Raw genomic sequence first — 18,911 nt, forward strand, 5'->3', positions numbered from 1 at the left:
TATCGAATAAGCCCTATCACATTGGTGCTGGCCCTTGTCTTCAGAAGATCTCCTCACAGGAGAGCCCTGGGCCACAACAGCAGGACCGCACCGAGCAAGTGGTGCAGTTTGTCCCCGGCGAAGTGCTGGGGCTGGACGGCGTGCTCTCCGGACAGCCTTCCTCCCAGCTCTGCCTCCAGTGACCTTGAGCAAGGGCTGTTATCTTGTTTGTAAAATAGATGCGAGATAGCTGCCCTCTGCAAGGGAACACACGTGTGCTCGGCGAGGTCTGCCCGAAGCCCAGAAACACTGGCGGCGGGGCGAGCGGGTCCCAGGGGCTGGGTGGGGAGCAGCCCCAGCCCACACCTTCAGTCAGAAACGCTTGGCCTTGCAGCAGCGTCATGGCAGCGGGGGCCCCAGCGGCGGCGGGATCACCCCCAGCCCACAGGCTGCTGTGCGGGGGATCCCGCTCGCCTGGAATCTGGGCTGGGGGCTCTGCCTCCCTCCACCGCTCATCGCGTCCCCCCTCAGGGCTTTCTGCCCACTCTGGGAGTGAGGAGAGGCAGCTGAAATGAGGCTTTTTCGCTTAAACAATTGAATTCCAGTAAAGGGTGGTTTTCCAATTTAAAAAACAACAAAAAAAAAAGAGGAATCTTTCTCCCAAGAATGTGGGAAAGTGTCTGGAGGAATTTGGGAGAAGCTCAGCAAAGCGCAGCTTCTCCCTGCTTTCCGCCAGCGTTTGTGCAAGGCGTGCCAAGGGGGGGTGGGTGACGAGCGAACGTGGTCGCGGCGGGACAGGAGCCGTCGTGGTTGTAGTGGCTGCCTGCCACACGGCCTTGGGCAACTCATTAGGGCCAAAATGCTCAAAGCCCCGCGATGGGAGATAAGCCCGTGAAATAAAACATCTCCTTGTTCAGGGCTCTGAGGTCAACGTCTTCAGAAGTGCTCAGGTGTTTAAAGTGAGGGCGGCTGCCACGGAGGTCCTGTCGCCCCTGGTTGGAGAGATCAGGGTCCAGCTTTTCCGTGGAAGAGGCAGCAGGATGCTTTGCCTTTTCCAGGAGTTTTAGGCAGGGTGTTGCTGTGCCGCAGCCCATGGACAGGCGCCGGTGGCAAGAGGCCAGGAGTTGGCTCCGGCTGCCAGTCTGCCTCGAAAGAGTCGCCGGGCAGCAGGCATTTAGAGCAGAATAAATAATTTAGTGCCAGGAGGATGCAATATTTGGGTGAAATCTGGCCTGGCTGTCACAGCAGGAGTGTGGTTCCCTGCTCGGGGGCTCGGAGGGAGGCTGCAGCCCTGGTCCGTGCATGTCCTGGCTCCTGGTCTGGCCTGGCTGCATCCCTGGGGATGCTGGTGGCCTCACGCAGGCTGCGCTTTGCAAGACCTGATGGTACCAGGCAGGACAGCGAGAAGCAGCGTGTCTGTGCTTTCCCTTGGGTCAGTGCGATGGGGAGGTTGCAAATCACCACAATTCACGTCTGTCCATGCTCAGAGGAGCTGCTCGTTCACGCAGGACAGAGTCCAGCCCATCTCAAGCCAAAAGCAAGGGAATTTGGGGGCACATCGATCATGGCGAGGAGTGGAAAACCCTCCGAGCAGAGCACTGCCCTCGGTAGTGCCCCACGGGACCGCGACACAGTCCCGTGCCGGGCTGGCCAGGGCAAACCTGCCCGGCCCAGCAGATGCCTGGTAGCAGATCGCGCTTTGCTGCTGTCCTGCGCGGGACGGGAGGGACGACTGAGGCTGGGGCTCGCTGCTGACTTCAGCATGTACCTTAGCTGACTGGGGAACCAGCCGCAGCCCCTAATCCTCCCTACGTGCCGGCTCGCAGACCTGCCACGTCCCCCGGCCCCATCGCTCGCAGCCCCTGGGGCTGGGCAGAGCCCCGCGGCCCCGCACGCCCCCGGCACGTGGACGCTCGCTGCTGGGACGCAGTGACAAAAGCTCCCATGTGGTGGGTTTGAAGGAGAAGCGTCAATGTTTGCCGTGAGTAGGTGGACAGTGAAGCAGAGGATGAGGGGATGGCGTCTGCTCCCACCTGCCTGCGTTTCAAGCAGGGGCTCATGGTGCATCCCTGGCAGTCACAGGGGGGGCAGTGATACAAATCCCATTGGTGTCACCTGCAGTGGGCTCACTGCTGTGCGGCTGATTGAGGCAGTGATTGAGGAAACAAGGAATAAAAATAATTAATAGCAGCAGCAGTGCTTGTGCACAGCAGCACAAGCGGTGCCAGCGTGCGGCGGGATGCTCCGGCGCTGCTCCGTGCCCAGCCCCGTGCCGCGCTGCGACGCCAAACCTCTCGTTAGTGAGGGAGCAGTGCCCGGCGTGGGGCTGGTGCTGCCACACGCGCGAGGGACCAGGCGCGTCCGAGCACGGCACGCGGAGCCTGCGGAAGCGTGGGCTGGCACCCTCTGGATGCAGTTTCATACCTGCTGCCCGGTGGCACTAGAGGGCAGAGGCAAGGCTTTGCTTGGTGCAATGAGTTTATTTTTCATGTCTGAAGCTCTTGAAAGGTTACCTGTAACTTTGAACCTCTGGGTTTGTCACGTTTGCTTTCAAGATGAACATCTTGAAGTGGCTGAAACTGCTGCGCTACTTTCGACTCCAGCTCCTGGTTAACGGGGCTTCCCCTTTGGAACAGGAAAATGTGATTTTTTAAAATCCACTTTGCAGATTTTAAGCTAAGTTTATTTTAACTGTCACAAGGTGAGTAGGAGAATTTCATTGCACCCAGCGCCGGGACGGATGCTGCTGCCTGCCCTGGGACGTGTTCGCAGGCAGGGAGCCGCGGAGGAGCCGCTGCCGCCAGCCCCGCGCAGAGGTGGCTTGCAATGCAAATCCACGGGCTCCGACCAGACTCCCACACCTGGAACCAGTCAGAACTCAACCAGTCTGGTTACTCGAGATAAAATGCAGCGCGCGCGGCATTTTTAGAGCGCAGGGGATGGCGGAGGGTGGAAGAGCTGTTAGGAGTAATTAAACCTCAGAAGCACCGAAGCAGACTGCAGCTGGGAGTCAGGTATTTAGGGTGGGTGTCAGGCAGTAATTCTGCAAATACCGAGGGCAGCGCTCTCCTCTGTACGTGCCGGCAGGGTTGGGGTGGTTTCCATTCGGTGATCACTGTCCTCAGGCTGGGGTTTTACCAATTTTTGTGTGCGGCTTCGGTCGGTGAATGAAAACCTGCGAAGGCAGAGGTGCAGCCTGGCTGTGCTGGCCAAGTGAAGTGCAGAGCCCAGCATCACGGCTTGTCAAATCCGGCGGCGTGGGGTAGGACAGCGGGAGGGCTCAGGCTCAGGTTGGTTTGGGTTCCTGATGCCAGGCCCTCTGCCGGGGTGAGCTGGTGCCGCTGGCTGCTCAGGAACTCACTGAGTCACGCAAGGCAAATATTTTTCCCTTTGATTTTCACCCTGAGAAAATCTCCAGCTGACCTTGTTAATCCCACACGTTGCGAACCTCCCCCTGTCCTTTATCGCGTTTCGGCCGCGGGATAGCGTTACCAGCTTAGCACCTCTGGCCGCTCCTGCCAGCATCCTGCCTGGCGTGGGGCCATCCCGTTATCTCCCGGTCTTCCTGGAGGGAGGATTCCCGGGGTCACCCCGACTGTTCCAGCCGGCAGGACCATGCCGGTGCTCCTACCCGGGAGGGATGGTGGGAGAGCAGCTGGATGGCTGTGGGTGGCTCCGGCGTGGTGCTGCACATCTGCAAAGTGTGTTAGCAGGGTCTCTGTCGTGATGCCATGAGAGATCCCGCCAGCTCCCAAGGTTGCCATCTCTTACGTGATCTTAATTCTGGAATGATGCTCCGTGGCCACCTAAGTGTTCAGGCCCCGCTGTTCCCATCCCTCTCGGTTTAAGCCCAGTATCTCGGAGCCTGAAGAAGGGCTTTGGAGCGGGCTGTGCCTACGGTCGAAGGTCTGACCCCAGCTCGACTGGGTGCTGCCACACACCCCTGGCCATGCCTTGCTGGGACAGCCCGGTCTGCAAGTGGACGCTGAGCCAAGCCTGCAGCTCCCGCCTGGCTCCAGCTCCTGCCGCTCATGGGTTTCGGCACCCGCGGCAGTGCTGGGCGTGCGCCAGCGGCGGCTCAGCCCCGGCCAAGGGAGCAGCCGCTCCGCTGAGTGCATTTGTTTGACCTGCTCGGCTCTGGGTGTCCAGATCGCTGCTTGCTGGAATAAAACGGATCAAGTTTGCATCTGCCGGCGGCACCGAGAGCTGTTGGAGAAAGGCTGTAATTAGAACTAATATTGCTATTGACAGGGGCGGTGCTTGACACCCGCTGTCCAAACAGCCCTGGCTGAGTGCGCTGGCTGATGCTCAGCCCAAAGCTGTGCCGGGAGGGGGGCTGCATCCCGTGGGCTATGAGGGGGGCTGCCAGCTGGCCCTGGGGACGTGCTGTTGTCCAGCTGCCTCGGGGATACATGGGGAAAAGGTGTGCAGAGCTTGGGGAGGAAACAGTTAATGCCCCTTTTCCTCCTGATATTAAGGGACAAATCCTCTCCCCGGCCTGGTGCCCAAATAAACAGGTTGAGTTGCGTAAGGAGAAGGGTGGGAACATCTCTACCTGCCTCTGCGGAGGCTGGCAGGCTAATTATGGCACTGCAGCCCCCCAGGTCCCCCTGTGCTGAACCCTCGTTCGGGTTTCGGCCTGCCAGCCCCGTGCCCTGGCACCCCTACAGACGGGTGCTGTCCCCAGCTGGTGGCACAGCTCCATGGTCCTGGGTGGGGAACAGCCACGATGGGGCTGCTGCTCGTGGAAAAGTCCGGGCAATGCCAGGGTAGAGCCTCCACAGCCCCTGAGAAGCTCTGTGGGATCACTGCGCTGGCCGTGGATGGGTCTGGAGGAGGGTGGGGAGAGGGCAGGAGGTCCCATGGAGACCTATGGGGCAGGGTGCCCGGCTGGGAGCATCTCCAGGTCCATCCAGCCCCATGGCTCTGCAGCGAGCAGGGTGCTGCAGCCCCAAGGATGCGGCTCCTGAGGCTGTAGGGAAGGTGGCCCGGAGTGGCCAAGGTCACCACACTGGCCAAAACCAGGACACCCAGCCCGTGCCTGGGTGCAGCTTCTCAAAGGTGCCCGAGCCAGAGCGGGATGGGTGCACGAAGGGAAGCGGGTGCTGGGCTTGGCTCCCAGCGGGCTCCCTCTGCCGACAGCCCTGGCCGGGCCCCCACGCCAGCGCTGCACGCCCGCTTTGCACCATGCCCCCAACGCCTCCTCGCTCCCCTCACCCAAAATTTGCACTGAAAAAAAAAAATCCAGCCCCAAAATGCATCCCCCTGCCCCAAGGAGCTGGTGCAGGCTGAAGGTTCTGGCGTCATCAAAGAAAAGTCCGGAGCACGGCCCGCGGGACAGCGCAAGAGCCCACAGCCCCCACCTCATTCTCCTGCTGCCGGACCAGAGGAGCAGTTTGCAACACATATGTATAAATAAAAATGAAATATTTAATTTCCTTTTTTTTAAAAAAAAGAATCCCTGACAAAGTGCTTTACTGCAGATCCTCACCAGTGAGGCGGGAGGTGGAAGATGTTTGACAGGAGCGTGCATGAGAGCAGGGGAAACTGAGGCACGGCACGGTTACATCCCCCGGAGGGGACCCGGCTGCTCTCAGACGTGTGCTGTGGCCACCAGCCCCACTTCTCCCCCCGGGGCAGCCCCTGTGCACCGTGAGCACCGTGGGTGCCGCGGGGCCACCAGCCCACACGCTGGAAGGGTCGCTCGCGGCGCCGAGGTCGTGGTCTCTGGAAAGGCATCAGGAGCACTGCCTGGCTCCCTGGCACTGTCACCGCAGGGGGACCGCCCGCTCGGGTGCCAGACAGCAGCGGATCGAGGGGGACAGGGCACCGTGGTGCAGCAGCAATTTGGGAGAGCCGCTGGTTTGGGAGAGCGGCTCCGGAGACGTGGGAAGCAGCAAGCTCCGGGATGCGCAGTCGGCTGGCCCCAGCGGCCATCCTGTGTCTTGGCTCAGCCAGCCTCTGCGGCCAGGCTGGGGGGGTGGGGGGTGCAGACCCCTGGGCTGGGCTCCAGCCTTGGGCATCGTGGGGTCCCGCATGCCTGGGCCATGCTTGCACAGGACAGCCCGGAGCGCGGCAGCATGCCTGGAGTCAGCAGCAGCTCTTCTTGGGCTTGTCGTTGGGAGTGAGTTTGATGGAGTCGGTCAAATAACTCTCAAAAATCCCTTTGTACTGGAAAAAAGAGAGAAGAGAAGAGAAGGGGTGAGTGACGCCAGCTCGGGGCCAGCCTGGGCAGACTGAGGGACTGGTTAGTCCTGGTTTGTGATTAAAGACGAAATCCGGGGAAAAGTTGCCCAGCTTGGCTGAGGAGCCGGGCCACCTGGCTGACTTGGCGTGGGGACACGCAGGTCCCCGTGGGGTGGCCACTAGAGGACAGTGCCGGCGCGCTGCACGCCCTGCTCCCGAGAAACGGCGGCTGTGACGCTTTCTAACTGGTTTAAGATCTATTTTAAGAAATTGAACGCTGATGCATTTCTCCATCCTGGGGCTCTCCTACGCGTTGTAAATAGCAGCTATTCAGCGTCGGAGGGTGGGCTGGGAGGGTCTGTCCGATCGGCTCCCCGGAGCGACTGAGCCCCGCTCCCACCCGAATCCCTGCCGCCAGCCCCGCCGTGGTGCGGGAGCGATGCTCGATGCTCACTGTTGCTAGCGCCTGCTTTGCGAGGGTCTCGAAAGCCTCCGCGACGTTGATGTTGTTCTTGGCGCTGACTTCAAAATAGGGGATGTCTTTCTCCTTGCACCATGCTGAGGCGGTCTCCTTGGGCACCTGCGGGAAAGGAGGATGGAGCCACGGCGCAACCCTGCGCGGGACGGCCCGTCGCTGCCAGAGAGGTGGTGGAGGGGACCCTCCTTGCCCGTCTGGGCTCCGCTGGGTGAGGGCAGGGTGCTGGCAGCGCAGGTTAATTCCTGCTGCCTTTGGTGGGGACAGTCTCTGCTGCGAAGGGCAGCAGGGGAACGCTGCTGATGCCCTCCGAGAGGCACGGGGGAGGCGGCAGTGCCAGGTGCCCAGCAGCTCCTCGCCCGGGAGCCCTGGTTTTCAGGCATCCCAATCCACTCACTCCACCCTCTCCTCCACCCTTACCTGCCGATCGCAGATGTCTATTTTGTTCCCCAGCACCACCATGGGGAAATCCTGCTCCCTCGGAATGACCTTCTCCAGGAAGTCATCTCTCCAGTTGTCCAGCGCCTCAAAGGACTCCCTGTCTGTCACGTCGAAGGCCAGCATGCAGCCGTCCGAGCCTTTGTAAAAGGTCGACACCATGGACCGGAATCGCTCCTGTCCCCCTGTGTCCCAGATCTAGGGCAGAGAAGGGCACAGGTACAGACACACGGCACGAGCAGCGTGCGTGTTTGCAGCCCTTAAGCCCAAGGGACCGGTTTCAGGGAGTGCCGAGCCCCCGAAACCTGTGTGGGACTTTGGTGTCATTCATGGATGCTCAGGGCTGCTCACAATCAGGGTCTGCAAATCCAGCCCCCCACCTCATAATGCCAGTAGACATTTGGGGACAGCGGGACATGGTGGGACACATGTGCCCGTGGGATCAGGGCGGGAGCCCTGGGCGGTCCCAGCCCCCCTCACCTGCAGTTTCAGGGAGGTGTTGTCCACCGCGAGGACTTTGGTCAGGATGCTGGCCCCCAGCGTGGTGCGGTAATCTTCGTAAAACGTCTTGTGCACGTACTGGTGCAGGAGGGACGTTTTGCCCACGCTGGCGGGAGGGAAGGGACGTGGGTGAGGCTTTGCGCTGCGAAGCCAGGCTCATAGGGTCGGTGGCAGCGAGGACGGGGGCCACGCACCCGCAGGCTCCTGGGCCAGCGCACGCGTAGGGCTCCCCTCCCATCGCTGGCACCGCTCCTTACCCCAGAGCTCCTATGATAATTATCTTCAGATCCACCTTCTTGCTGGCATCCATGGACGGGCCCTGCGGAACAAGAGGGGGTGACCCGGCTGCGGGGATGGGACCAGCTCCCGGCGAGCCCCGCGGCGCTGGCAGAGGTGTGGGAGCAGCCGCTGCTTCCCACGGTCTCTCCTCACTCCCACCTCAGCTGTCCTGGGGCCCTGGACACTGCCGTGTCCACACCATTCCAGCACCCCGCTGCGCTCGCGTCCCGGCGGTTGTGGGGGCAGAAACCCCCGTGCCAAGCTCGGCTCACGTCAGCGCCCGGGTCTGGCTCCCACGGTGCCGGCGCGCGTCCAGGCACGCCACCGTTCCGCACTGAATCATCACCATTAAAAGCTGCTGGGAGAGCTTCCCTGCCTCTCCCTCTAAAGCGCAGTCGCTCCCTCTAAGCCTGACACACACCGAGGGTCCGGGGGAAAATCGCATTTAATAAAGAAGACCATGGCTGGCTGGACCGAAAGGCTCCTTGCAGGCAGTGTCCCCACCACGTCCCTGTGTCCCCACGTGCTCTGTGCCCATCCCGCGGCAGGAACCCTGAGCACCTCCAGCAAACCCCCTCCCCGGGAGGGGACGAGCATCCCGCGGGGGTCTCAGCAGCCTGGTCCGCGTGAAGCGGCAGGAACGGCGGCAGCCAAGGCGCAGATGGAAACGCTTCCTGACAGCCCGATCCCTGCATTTTTCCCCGATGCGTTGGCCGGCCCTGCGCCGTTCCCCCTTGGCGCATCGCCCCTGCCAGGGCGGCTCTCGGACGCGGGGTCCAGGCTCTCCAGCACCCACTCTGCACCCCAGCCCGACCGTGGGCAGCATCCTTGGCACAGCACAGCCTCGTGTCTCGGCATGCACAAAAATTTCCAGTCCTTTTGCCAGCAGCAGGCAGCTTTCTCGGAGGTCAGGCAATTTTCAACTCAAAATGGAGTTTCCCAGCCTTTTTGCTGGCTGTTACTCCGGGGGTCCCCTGCTCAGCTGTGGTCTCAGCTGCAGCCCCCGGGGCAGGAGGGGCCGGAGGGCAGCGCACTCACCTGCCAGGGCATCCTTCTGCCCGGCGGCCGAGGCTCTCGGCTCCGTTCCAGCCGGTGTCCCGGGGAGGGAAGAGAAGAGAGAGGAGGATCTGGGAAAGGGCGGCCGGCCCCGACGCTGACTCCCGCCTGCTCGCCGCCCGGGAAAGGCGGCTGCGAGGCCCCGTGCCGTGACATCAGCAGAAAGGGGCCGAGATCCTGCCGAAGCTGGCGGAGGAGCCGCGGGCGGCTGCTGAGCTGTTCACCACGTTTCCTTCGACTCCGGGGCTCAGCTGGGCGCTCCCCCAGCTTAGGGTCTGATAGGGGAGAAAGAACAAGATTCCCTTTGTCCCCTGGGATTTGGGATTGACTTTTGGCCTCTCGTCTTGCTCAGGATCCCCCGGAGCCTTTTACCCACCTCCCCGGACCCCTTATCTGTGTTCCTGCCGGGGGATTATTTAGAGCTGAGAACAAAAGCCTGGTGGGGCTATCGGCAGCATCCCTGCGGGAGCCACCCTGGACTTTGCTCAGGCGGCTCCGATAGCGTGGGACGGGATAAGTGGCTTTGGGAGCTGGGGGTGACGGGGTAGCATCCCATGAGCACCCCAAAAGGAGGGGACTGTGTCAGGGTGGGAGCACCAGTAACCAGAACCAGTGGCATCTCCTGGAGGAGGATGTATCCAACCGGCAAGCAGGATTTTGGGGATCTGGGAACCTTCCTGGCTCGCTCACCCTGAACAACAATAACTGGTGGCCTCAGAGGAACCCCATGTCCCCGGGTGCGGGGTCCCTCCGAGGCCACCGGCTTTTGCTGCAGACATCCCTTATGGGATCTCGGGGAAGATCGCTGCACTCAGCAGGACGAACCCTCCTCCTTTTCCTTCCCAGGTGTAATTTTGGGACCTGTCTGGCCAGAAAAATCTGTTTTTTCCCCCGCCACGGGGCAGGCACTGGGAGGAGCTGGGATGAAGCAGGAGAAGCGCCTGAGCCAGTTCTCACCAGCGGTGGGTAAAAGGCCGACCTGACCCTGGAGCTGGTCTCTCCTAATCCCTCTTTCTAGCCTATTTTCGTGCTGCTTCGCCTTTGCCCTTGCAGCGAGACTTTGGTGTCCAGCCTCCCACCCTGACCACTTCTGCCCTCGTTCCTCTCTGCGTGTCCCTCCAAGCCTGGCAGGATGGAGGATGCTGACCCAGTCAGATGATCGATGCCGCTCCACGCTGATGGAGATGGGGTTTGCATTTACATCACTGCAGCCGATGCCCGCAGCCACTTCTGCTTTCGGGCAGGAGGGGCTGTACCCATCAGGGCACTCAGTCCGAGCTCAGCGCCGGCTCTGGCTTTGTTGGATTTCACAAGAAAAGAGATTTTTCCCCAAAGCTCCTGCTCTTCTTACCGCTCCTGATGCAGCCGTCTGAACGTCGCCCTGGGTGAGGGTGGTGGGAACGGTGGAGTAGAGGAGGCGACGGCCAACGCGTTGCTCAGCAGCTCCTGCAGCCACAGCTACAATCCTGTCCTGATTGCTTCACCAAGTCAGCAATTCTGAGGATAAAAGCAGTTTTTTGGTTTGGTTTTTTTTTTTTGTACCCTGTGACTATGAGGAAGATCTCGCAGCTAGGAGACAGCGAAACAGAGACGGAGGATTGCCACGTCCAGAGGAAAGGCTGGTGTGGACGAGGAGAGGACAGGCTGTTCCCTGCGGCAAGGCTTGCGGGGTGAGCGAGGAGAGGAGAAAGTAAAAGGCATCCAAGTGACTAAACTGCTCCCTACGGCTTTTTGGCCGCCTCTGGTCTCTGTTTGAGTGCTCAGTCTTTGCTGGTGCAATATCACCTGAGTATCGGCAGTGCGCTGGGGGGAGGGCTGGAGAGCACCCCCCAGAACCCACCCAGAGGCCATGGGATGCTCGGGGGTCCCACGAGCACACGGCAGTGGAGCAATCCTGGCCGGTTCTCGCTGCCAGCCGGCGTCTGGGGACACTGGGTGATCCCTCGTTGTGCTGGGGAGGCTGGGTGCTCCCCCAGCGCCTGCGGCCACGGTGATGGGCTGGTGGCCAGCAGCGCTTTGGCAGGCTAAGAGTTAAGCTGGAAGAGGGAGAGGAGACCTTTGTCCAGCTGCCCCTGCACATTATCTTCTCCCTGCCTGAGGAAAGCGGAGCTGAGGTGAAGTCAATACAGGAAGTGGTTACGGGAGCCATATGCTGGTCAGCGGCACAATCGATGTTTCTGACAGATATTTTCTTTTATTGCAAACAAGGCTGAGCCGCAAAGTTTACAACCAGGTTGGAGTTTTCCAACACTCTCAGACCCAACCCTGAAGGTTGCTGCGGTCTGGGAACGACGCAGCACCCTGGCACCCCGGCACCTCGTCCTCGACGCCCGCCCGCCGCGGGGGCCTCGCTTCGGTGTCAGCCGGGAAACGCGAGCAGAGGCATGGATAAAAATAACCCTTCTCTGCACTTCCCTTTCTCGCCGCTTCCACGCGTGTCTCGGGATGCATCACGCATGAGCCACCATCGCTCGTGCTTTCTCCCGCATCCCTTGCGCTGTCAGCACATCACGGTGATTCACAGGGAGCCCCGCCGCCCCCCGCAGCCCCCAGACCCCGCTGAGCCGGCCCGTGGTGGCTGGCTGCGGAGCCTGGCAGCTGGTTCGCCCTCTCTGGCTTCCTGCACCCACGTCTTTGCAAATACCTGGGGCATCAAAGCAAAAACCACTGGAAATCACCAGTTCTTCAGGGAGTTTTGTGGCCCAGAAAGAGCCCCAGGGTCTCTCCAGTCTCGTGGTCACCTTCTTGGTTATCGGCACCGGCTCAGCCTGCCGAAGTGACGCGTTTTCCCGGTGAACTCGCTGCTCCCGCAGCCCCTGCCCTGCCCCAGCCCACAGCCGTCGCCTCCGGCGCGGCGGGGAGCTCGGGGATGCCCACAGCCGCCTCCCGGTACTTTCAGCCCAGCCAGGGTGGAAATCCCAGCTGAGGAGCAGGGAGGCCAGGCACACAGCGACTTTGCAGCCCTGGCAGCACCGTGGGTGCTCCCGGGCTTTTCGCTCACGGGGACGGGGCAGGGAGCAGGGCAGGGGGATTTGTCACTCCAGGGCATCCCAGCCAAAACCCGCAGGGTTGCTGCTGTGCTGACCACGACACGAGCTCGGCAGGGTTTGTTTTGTTAGAGCTTTTATTGACCTGTTTTTTTTTAAAAAAAAGAGAATCTGCAGAGCAGATCACAGAGCTGCTCAAGACATTCTTCTGTTCTTTATGAAACGGCTTCCTGGCGTGGAACCGAACTTCTGCTGGGCTCTTCAGCCGTGGTCCCTGGGTGTCTTCATCACCTCTGGGGACACTGGTGCAGCGGTGAAATCCCCTGCCCTGCCCGAGGGCAGCGGCCCAGTGGCTCCGTTCCCCTCCTGCCCCACGGGATGGCACAGCCCTAAGGGACGGCGGGGGCCAACCCCACCCTGTTATTTCCACGGTCAAAGACAGAGTAGAACTGACGGATGAAAACGTCGCCCAAAATCCAGAGGGGTCCAGTGGGAGGGGCGATGTCCATGCCCTGGAAGCCGCTGATGCAGAAGGCCATGCCGTCGCTTTGCTCCTGGGGAAGGAGAAGTGCCAAGCTGGGGACGAACCCGAGAGCCTCGTGCGTGCAGAAACCTGCGGGGATGGTGACTCCCGTGCATGAAGCAGTGGGGCTCGTCACCCGCCGGGACGCGCGGCTCGGCTCCCGGCCTGGCTTGGGGCTGTCTCTGTCTCCAGAGCCACTTTTCCAACCCAGCGGATGGGAACTGGGGGCGGTGGCGCTGGTGGAGCTGCAGCCGTACCCTGAGGGTGTAGGCCTGGGCGCTGAGCGTGTAGGGGAGCCCGTTGATGGTGAAGGTCACGTCGGGCATCACGTTGAGGTTGCTGCACTCCACGGCGTACTGCGGAACGGCCGAGCAGCTCAGCGGTGCTGCTCCACGGGAGGTCCCTCCCGGTGGGGTGGGGGTCCCAGGACCTTGCCCCCTCCTCTCCCCACCCTCGATCTCACCTCTCCATCCACAGGTGCGGCACCAAGATAGCTTTGCAATTCTTTTATATCCTTGGTGGGACCCGTGATGAGCGACGTCCCGGTGTCCACGATGGCCTGGCAGCCGTTGGCGCAGAAAATCACTGTCCCACCCAGCTGGATGCTGGAGGAGGAGGAAAGAGAGAAGGAGCAGGGGGGGCTTGTCCTGCTCCCCTGCCCCAGCCCAGCCCTTCCCTCCCTGCCCAGCACCACTCACTTGTCCAGTTGGATCTGCCAGTACCCTTGCTGGGTGACCGGCACCCAGTTCAAGTTCCCTATGAAGTGAGAGGGGTCAAAGCCACCAAAGAGCAGCTCTCCTCCCAGGGAGGATTCGGTGTTCCTGGAGAGAGGACGAGGAGATGTGAGGATTTCCTCTCCTTTACTTTGCACATCCCATTTTAAACGGGTGGATTTATGCCCACTTGCTCCCCACGAATCCCGTCAGTCATTCACTTTATTCCTGTAAGGGCTCAGGTCTGTGATGCTCGGCATGGTACCAAAAAAGCCCTTCACCATCTCAGCAAAGCAGCCCCTCCTGTTCCCTAAAAGCGCTGCCCGAGTCTAAGCAACAGCCCAGAGCAAGGCCACATCCGTACGTGCTCATGTAGACGGAGAACATGGGCAGCTCCACCAGGTTTTGTGCCATCATGTTGTCGAAGACGGGGGTGACGCCGTCCACGGCCAGTGCGGGGTAAGCCAGCCCCAGGATCCCGTCGAACTCGGCGTCCAGGAAGGCTTTTCCCGGCTCACTGACGCTCTCTGCAAACTGCTGGTCGCTCACGACAAGACCCTCGACCTGCGGGGAGGAGGAGGCTCGATGGGGATGCCGAGCCTTCAGGCAAATCCCAGGCGCCTTGGCCAGAGGAAGAGAAACCAAAGATGACTCACGACTACTTGGTCAGATCCGATGACGCCCGTCAAACTGCCCGTCCCGTACTGGATGGAGAAGGGCGTCCCTATCGCCTGGTACGTGCTGGAGCGTGATGGCTGAAACTTGGCGTGGCCCGCTGGGGAAGGAGACGGGAGCTGTCACCAGAAATGCAATTTATCTGCACAGCTGTGGACGCCAGGAGCCCCCGCCACAGCCGACGGCAGCGACCGGCCTCGGAGCAAACTGATGGGGCAACGTGGCATCACCAAAACGGCTGCGTCACAGGCATGAGGGAGAGAGCTGCTCATGGGACAGTGGGGCATGCTGGCATTTCGAGCAGGGATAAAACTTACCTCGCTTCAATCTACCTGAAGGCTGTGAGGTTTGTTAAGGGGAGCAGGATTAGCTCGTGCAATATTTTTAGGAGACCTGAAGATGAGCATGGCTGTTCCTGTTGTGCAGACCGACGGAGCAGTGACTCTTCCTCCAGCCCAGCCCACGGGCACCGCTGTATCCAATTGGTTTCCCCAGTTCCCCCTTGGGCTCTGTTGGAAGCACCCGAGGAGCCCTGGGGCTCCTTGGAGATGCTGGGTGTCCCAGGGCGGCAGCAGACCCGGCTCATTGCTGGCAGCCCCAGCGAGCGTGGTGCCTGTCACCCGCCGAGCCCCCGTGCAGCTGGCCCGGAGCCACGCCATGGTCTCTGTGCCCGCCGTGTTCCAGCTCCTCGCTGAGGACCTGTGTTATGTGCTATCATCTGGGCTTGTTTGTTTAAGGCTCTCCCATAAGAACGGCCAAAAGAGCACGGCCGATATCTCCCGCGGGCTGATGGTGCTGGGTGCTGGTGGTGTGATCGCCGTTTGAGCAAACAAACCCGCTGAGGCCCCCCCGCTCCCTCCCCCGGATTCGGGTTATCGGTGTGTGCCTTGGAGGGCTCAGCTGGGTGGGGAGGTCCCCCCGAGGTCCCTGCGCTGGGTGTGCTGGTGACCCACGGCCTCACTGGGGCCACCCTGGGGACATCGCCTGGGGTCCCATCGCTGCCGGCCGGGGGGGACGGCTGGTCCGGGAGCCCCTACTCACCACAGGCTTTGCTGACGCAGTAGATGGACGGCACCCAGAGGTTGGAGGAGCCCGTGTCGAATACCACGGTGAAGTTCTGAGGGGGGTTCCCGATGGAGATCTGCCCGAAATACTCCATCTAGCAAAGAGAGGAGCAGCGACGGCCGTTAGACATGGGCACGACAAGAAATCCTGGCCAAGGGGGGCCTGTGCCGGGGGGTCTGCAGAGGACTGATGGGGGTCGGTGCAGGGGGTGGCTGGCTCTGGGGCAGCGTTTGGTTTGTCACGGCCACATCGTGCCAGGTGAAATAAAGGAGACAAATATTTAAGGAACAACAAGGTAAGGCGAGAACAAAAGGCAGGATGGCGGGCGCGGGCACCATCCTCTTCCTGCTGGATTCAGCAGGCAGGGCCGGGTCCCGCGGGACCCTCATCGGAGGGATGCGGACAGTGGCGGGGTTTTTGGGGACAGGACCCTCAGGCTGTGGGGAACGGGATGAGCCTGGGGGACATCCTGCACCTCTGGCCCTGGGTCTTTTGTGCTGGGGTCTTTTCTGATGCATGTGATACGTGTTGGTTTGGGAGGAAATCCATCTCCCCGCTGCGTGCCAGGGGCACTGTGGGCTTGGGGACCGCGGCGGGCAGGAGGGGGCTGGCAGCGCCCGCCATGAATGTGCTCCCTTGTCCCCTCTCATCACCGCATTCCCGGGAACAAAGGAGCAGGCAGGCAGCGAGCCCTGGCACGCCGGGGCACTGGCGGCAGGCGTGCTCTGCCAGCAGGCGTGGGCTTTACGGGAAGCGTTGGAGCGTTGGGAACCACTCATGCAAAGCGATGATGTTTTCGGGATGCCTGCAGTGTGCTGCTGGGTCTCGGGACCCCGCAGCCCTCGGCGCCACCACGCTTACGTCCAGGTAGGTGATGAGGGGCTCGTTGGCCTCCGCGAAGGCAGCGCAGTCCTCGTTGTACTGGACCATGTCGAGCCGGTGGGCTTTCCAGAAGTGGGAGAGCTGCCCACGATCCCGCAGCAACTTCCGCAGGGAGCGGTGCCGCGTCAGGGCCACCCTAGGGAAGCAAGGGTCCAGGTCACTCGCCCGGGGATGCTGCTGGTGTCCTGCAGTCCCCATGTCCACCCTGAGGGTCCGAGCACCACCGGGATGCACGTCCAGGGCCTGCTTCCCTGCATCCCGCACCGCAATGCTTTCTTGCCAAGGCTCGGCAAAATGGGGGAACTTCATCTGTTTTAGGAGACAGCAAATCAGCCCTCGGCTGCGGCCGGCAGCTCGTCCCGCAGACCTCGCCGCAGGAGGGATGGAGGCGGCTGCGGAGCCGAGGGACCGATGGGAGCAAACCAGAAAAGCAGTGCGTGGTCCCCGCACTCCGATGCTGCCGCGGGGTGTCCGTGCCGGGGAGCTCAGCTCCGCTCTTCATCGCTGCCATGCTTGGTGCTGGCAGGACCCTGGGAGCAAAGCCCCTCCGAGAGCCCGGGGAGCTGGGGTGCGCCCGGGGGACCCCCTTACCTTTTCAAGCCGCTGGCCAGGGAGAGGCAGAGCACGGCGAGGAGGAGGACGCGCTTCATGGCGGCGGCAGCGCTGGCCTCGGCCGGGCTCTGCGGGCGCAGGCAGCCCCGCGGCGTTGTTCTTATAGCGCCAGGTACACCCTCGCCGCGGTGTGCCGGCGCCCGCGATAACGCCCCTCGCAGTGTCAACACAGGGCTTTGGCAGCAGAGATGAATCACGTCCCAGGCGAGGCAGAGCGGGTGCATCGGGGTCAAGTTTGCTTTTGTGGGCGAGGGGCCGGCAGCGGCAGAACAGGACGGAGTGGGGGGACAGACCGCGTGCTGGGCAGGGGCCTCCATCCCAGCGCCAGCCCCTTATCCCTAGAACCATATGGCCCAGCTGAGCTGGTGGGACCCCCCCCAAATGCTCCGGGGGAGCGTTTCCCCCTTCCTCCACCCCACAGCCGCCCCCGGGGACCTGCCCATGGCCATGGGGTGCCCCACACCCCGACGGCTGCGGGGGGATGTGCGGGAAAGGGATGCGTTCCTAGCTCGGGCAGCTGCGGAACAAACTTTAAAAGGCAAAGACTAATTAGTGATGATGAACTGCTCGGGAATCTGCAGCTTTCCCTTTTAAATAGCAGCCAGTGCCATGAAAGCACGGTGGAGAGAAGCAGCTTTGCGTGGGAGACAGTTACGCGTTGCCTTACAGCCACTAATGGGCTCTTCCCCCGTGGCTGATTTGTGCTTCACACAGGATAGCCGCCTCATTAAGCCCCCGTGAATGCAAATAAAAATTGAAATGAACAAATAAAGCCTTCCGATACGGACGGGAGGCGAGTGGGAGGAGGCGAGGCTCTGCTTGTCCGTGTTTTCCCTGTTCAGGGCGCTGCAGTAACTGGGGATGGCTGGCACAATGGGAGGCGTTTTACCCGCTAAGTAGAGTTCACGTAATTAACGGGGTTTCTACCCTTAGCGCTGTTCTAATCGAATTTCTGTTTGTCTTGGTTAGACCATTTTATCTAATTGAAGTCCTCGCCCTGGTAAGTTAAAGTCCTCGCCTGCGAGGCGCGGGTACCGGCGGGTCTGTGAGCCCAGCGCGGCCACGGGCGGCCCGAGAAAGAGCCGGCTCGAGCCCCTGTGAGCGGGGTCTTGCCTCTCCAGACCCGGGACCTCCTTTCGTGGCATCGCAGGGAGCTTAGGCTTAAAAAAATCCCATCAAAGGTTTCTTGGCCATGAGCGTGGAGAGGCGAGGCACGGCAGAGTCCACGCTCATGGAGGATGGAGTCGGTTTTTCCAGGTCAAGTGCAAATTCCCTGCATTTCCCCATGTCCAGCTTGGTAGCTGCAGGTTTTTTTTACTGAGTAGCTTTTATACCAAGTGATTATCTATTTCCCTTTTAAGACGCAGTTTAATATCCTAATAATATATTTGTACAAGTGATTTTAAAAAAAAAAGAACTTCCTAAAACAAAGCCAATTCCAGCAAGTGCCAGGTCAGCGGAAAGCAGCAAGCCGGTTGTTACGGACGTGGTTTGTAACCCGAAAATCCCACAGGAAAATCCAGCCTGAAGGGTCGTTGGGCTTCTGAGATAAACGTGAGTGTGAGCCGTAGCACGGATGAGCCAAATACTTTAAGCAAAATAATTTACCGGAAAAGATGCCCAATTGGATCATCGTAATCTGCAAGCTCGTGACAGCAGAATCAGCGTCAAAATATGAAGATTAAAAAAATAAAGAGGCCAAACCTTTAATTTAGAAATTTTTGAAGTTAAGCAAATCGATTTTGACTTTTGTTTAGGCATTTTTAAAAATAATTTTTAAAACCCAAACTCTTAAAGGTAAATCCAAGGTTTTATTTAAAGTCAAACAAAATGATTTTTTCTCTTTCTTTCAGGAGCCAGTGCAAAACTCGGCCGTATTTGTTCAGAAGATGGAGGAAAAAGACTTTGCTTCGCACACACTCCCAGCTGTTTCTCCGTGTTTGAAACACACCGTACCTGCAGACGAGAGAGCTGCGTCGTTCTCTGTCCGCCGTGCGCCGGGTGCCCCCGTCCCCGCCCGCGCCTGGCCGCCCGCGCTGCCGTTGCGGCCCCTCCTGATGTGCCGGGGAGAGCGCGGAGCGGCGGAGCCGAGCGTGCGGAATTATTTATAAGGCTGGGGGGCGGGGGAAAGGGGGCTTCGAATCCGTCTGGTTAATAAAACAGCAGAGGAAGCGCTGATGTTCAGTAGGGATGTAGTGAAATGTGACTGCCGGCTGCCGAGCATCCCGGGTCTCCTGCGCGGCGTACGGCCTGTGCACGGCCCCAGACCGCTCGCAGGCAGCAGCTGTCGCGCAGGGGGTCTCACCCCGTCCAGCTTTACGTCTTTGCCCTCAGATTTGTTAGAAATAGGCTATGCACCTCGGGCAGAAAACATGCCCTTCGCTGGCTCAGTGTACGACGCTTTAGTCGTTTTAAGGAACCTCCTTTCAGGCTAAAAAATATATTATCTGTGCTCTTTTATTGCCTTTGTTTAGCTCCTTCCACCATTAGCTCTCACTGATTCAAATCGCACCCAGGTAGCGTTTTCTGACAAGCCTTTT

The 18,911-nt window shown here is 60.5% G+C and overlaps 2 protein-coding genes and 1 long non-coding RNA gene across 4 annotated transcripts; 1 reads left to right on the plus strand and 2 right to left on the minus strand.

Annotated features, from left to right (window-relative positions):
* Positions 1-5,389: 5,389 nt before the first annotated feature.
* RAB7B (RAB7B, member RAS oncogene family) lies at positions 5,390-9,016 on the minus strand. 2 transcript variants are annotated; one of them, XM_086765677.1, is made up of 6 exons: positions 8,897-9,016; positions 7,837-7,898; positions 7,559-7,685; positions 7,061-7,276; positions 6,620-6,745; positions 5,390-6,150 (listed from the first exon to the last, which is right to left on the minus strand). In XM_086765677.1, exons 1-6 carry the CDS (start codon positions 8,906-8,908, stop codon positions 6,070-6,072), a joined length of 624 nt encoding a protein of 207 aa, XP_086621803.1. In that variant the 5' UTR covers positions 8,909-9,016; the 3' UTR covers positions 5,390-6,069. The 2 variants fall into 2 exon arrangements, with proteins under 2 accessions (XP_086621803.1, XP_086621804.1); XM_086765678.1 differs by lacking the exon at positions 8,897-9,016 and adding an exon at positions 8,018-8,120.
* A 3,118-nt stretch (positions 9,017-12,134) lies between these two features.
* On the minus strand, positions 12,135-16,421 carry CTSE (cathepsin E). Its single transcript, XM_086765551.1, has 9 exons — positions 16,351-16,421; positions 15,739-15,895; positions 14,854-14,971; positions 13,794-13,912; positions 13,502-13,701; positions 13,123-13,245; positions 12,888-13,029; positions 12,682-12,780; positions 12,135-12,455 (listed from the first exon to the last, which is right to left on the minus strand). Exons 1-9 carry the CDS (start codon positions 16,407-16,409, stop codon positions 12,291-12,293), a joined length of 1,182 nt encoding a protein of 393 aa, XP_086621677.1. The 5' UTR covers positions 16,410-16,421; the 3' UTR covers positions 12,135-12,290.
* On the plus strand, positions 15,615-18,555 carry LOC147598004 (uncharacterized). Its single transcript, XR_015260984.1, has 2 exons — positions 15,615-15,744; positions 18,225-18,555. It is a non-coding gene; the product is annotated as an uncharacterized LOC147598004 (long non-coding RNA).
* The last annotated feature ends 356 nt before the right edge of the window (positions 18,556-18,911 follow it).

The sequence above is a fragment of the Chlamydotis macqueenii genome, chromosome 23 (genome assembly GCF_036417535.1).
Source record: "Chlamydotis macqueenii isolate bChlMac1 chromosome 23, bChlMac1.mat, whole genome shotgun sequence".
In the NCBI taxonomy this organism is placed as follows: Eukaryota; Metazoa; Chordata; class Aves; order Otidiformes; family Otididae; genus Chlamydotis; species Chlamydotis macqueenii.

Coding starts and splice junctions, on each gene's coding strand:
- RAB7B (XM_086765677.1), bottom strand. Junction 6,746..7,060: donor TAGACATCTGCGATCGGCAG/GTAAGGGTGGAG, acceptor CCTTTCCCGCAG/GTGCCCAAGGAGACCGCCTC. Junction 6,151..6,619: donor CAAAGCAGGCGCTAGCAACA/GTGAGCATCGAG, acceptor TCTTTTTTCCAG/TACAAAGGGATTTTTGAGAG.
- CTSE (XM_086765551.1), bottom strand. CDS start 16,409: ATGAAGCGCGTCCTCCTCCTCGCCGTGCTCTGCCTCTCCCTGGCCAGC. Junction 13,913..14,853: donor CTGCGTCAGCAAAGCCTGTG/GTGAGTAGGGGC, acceptor CTCCTTCCCCAG/CGGGCCACGCCAAGTTTCAG. Junction 13,246..13,501: donor TTCTCCGTCTACATGAGCAC/GTACGGATGTGG, acceptor TCCTCTCTCCAG/GAACACCGAATCCTCCCTGG.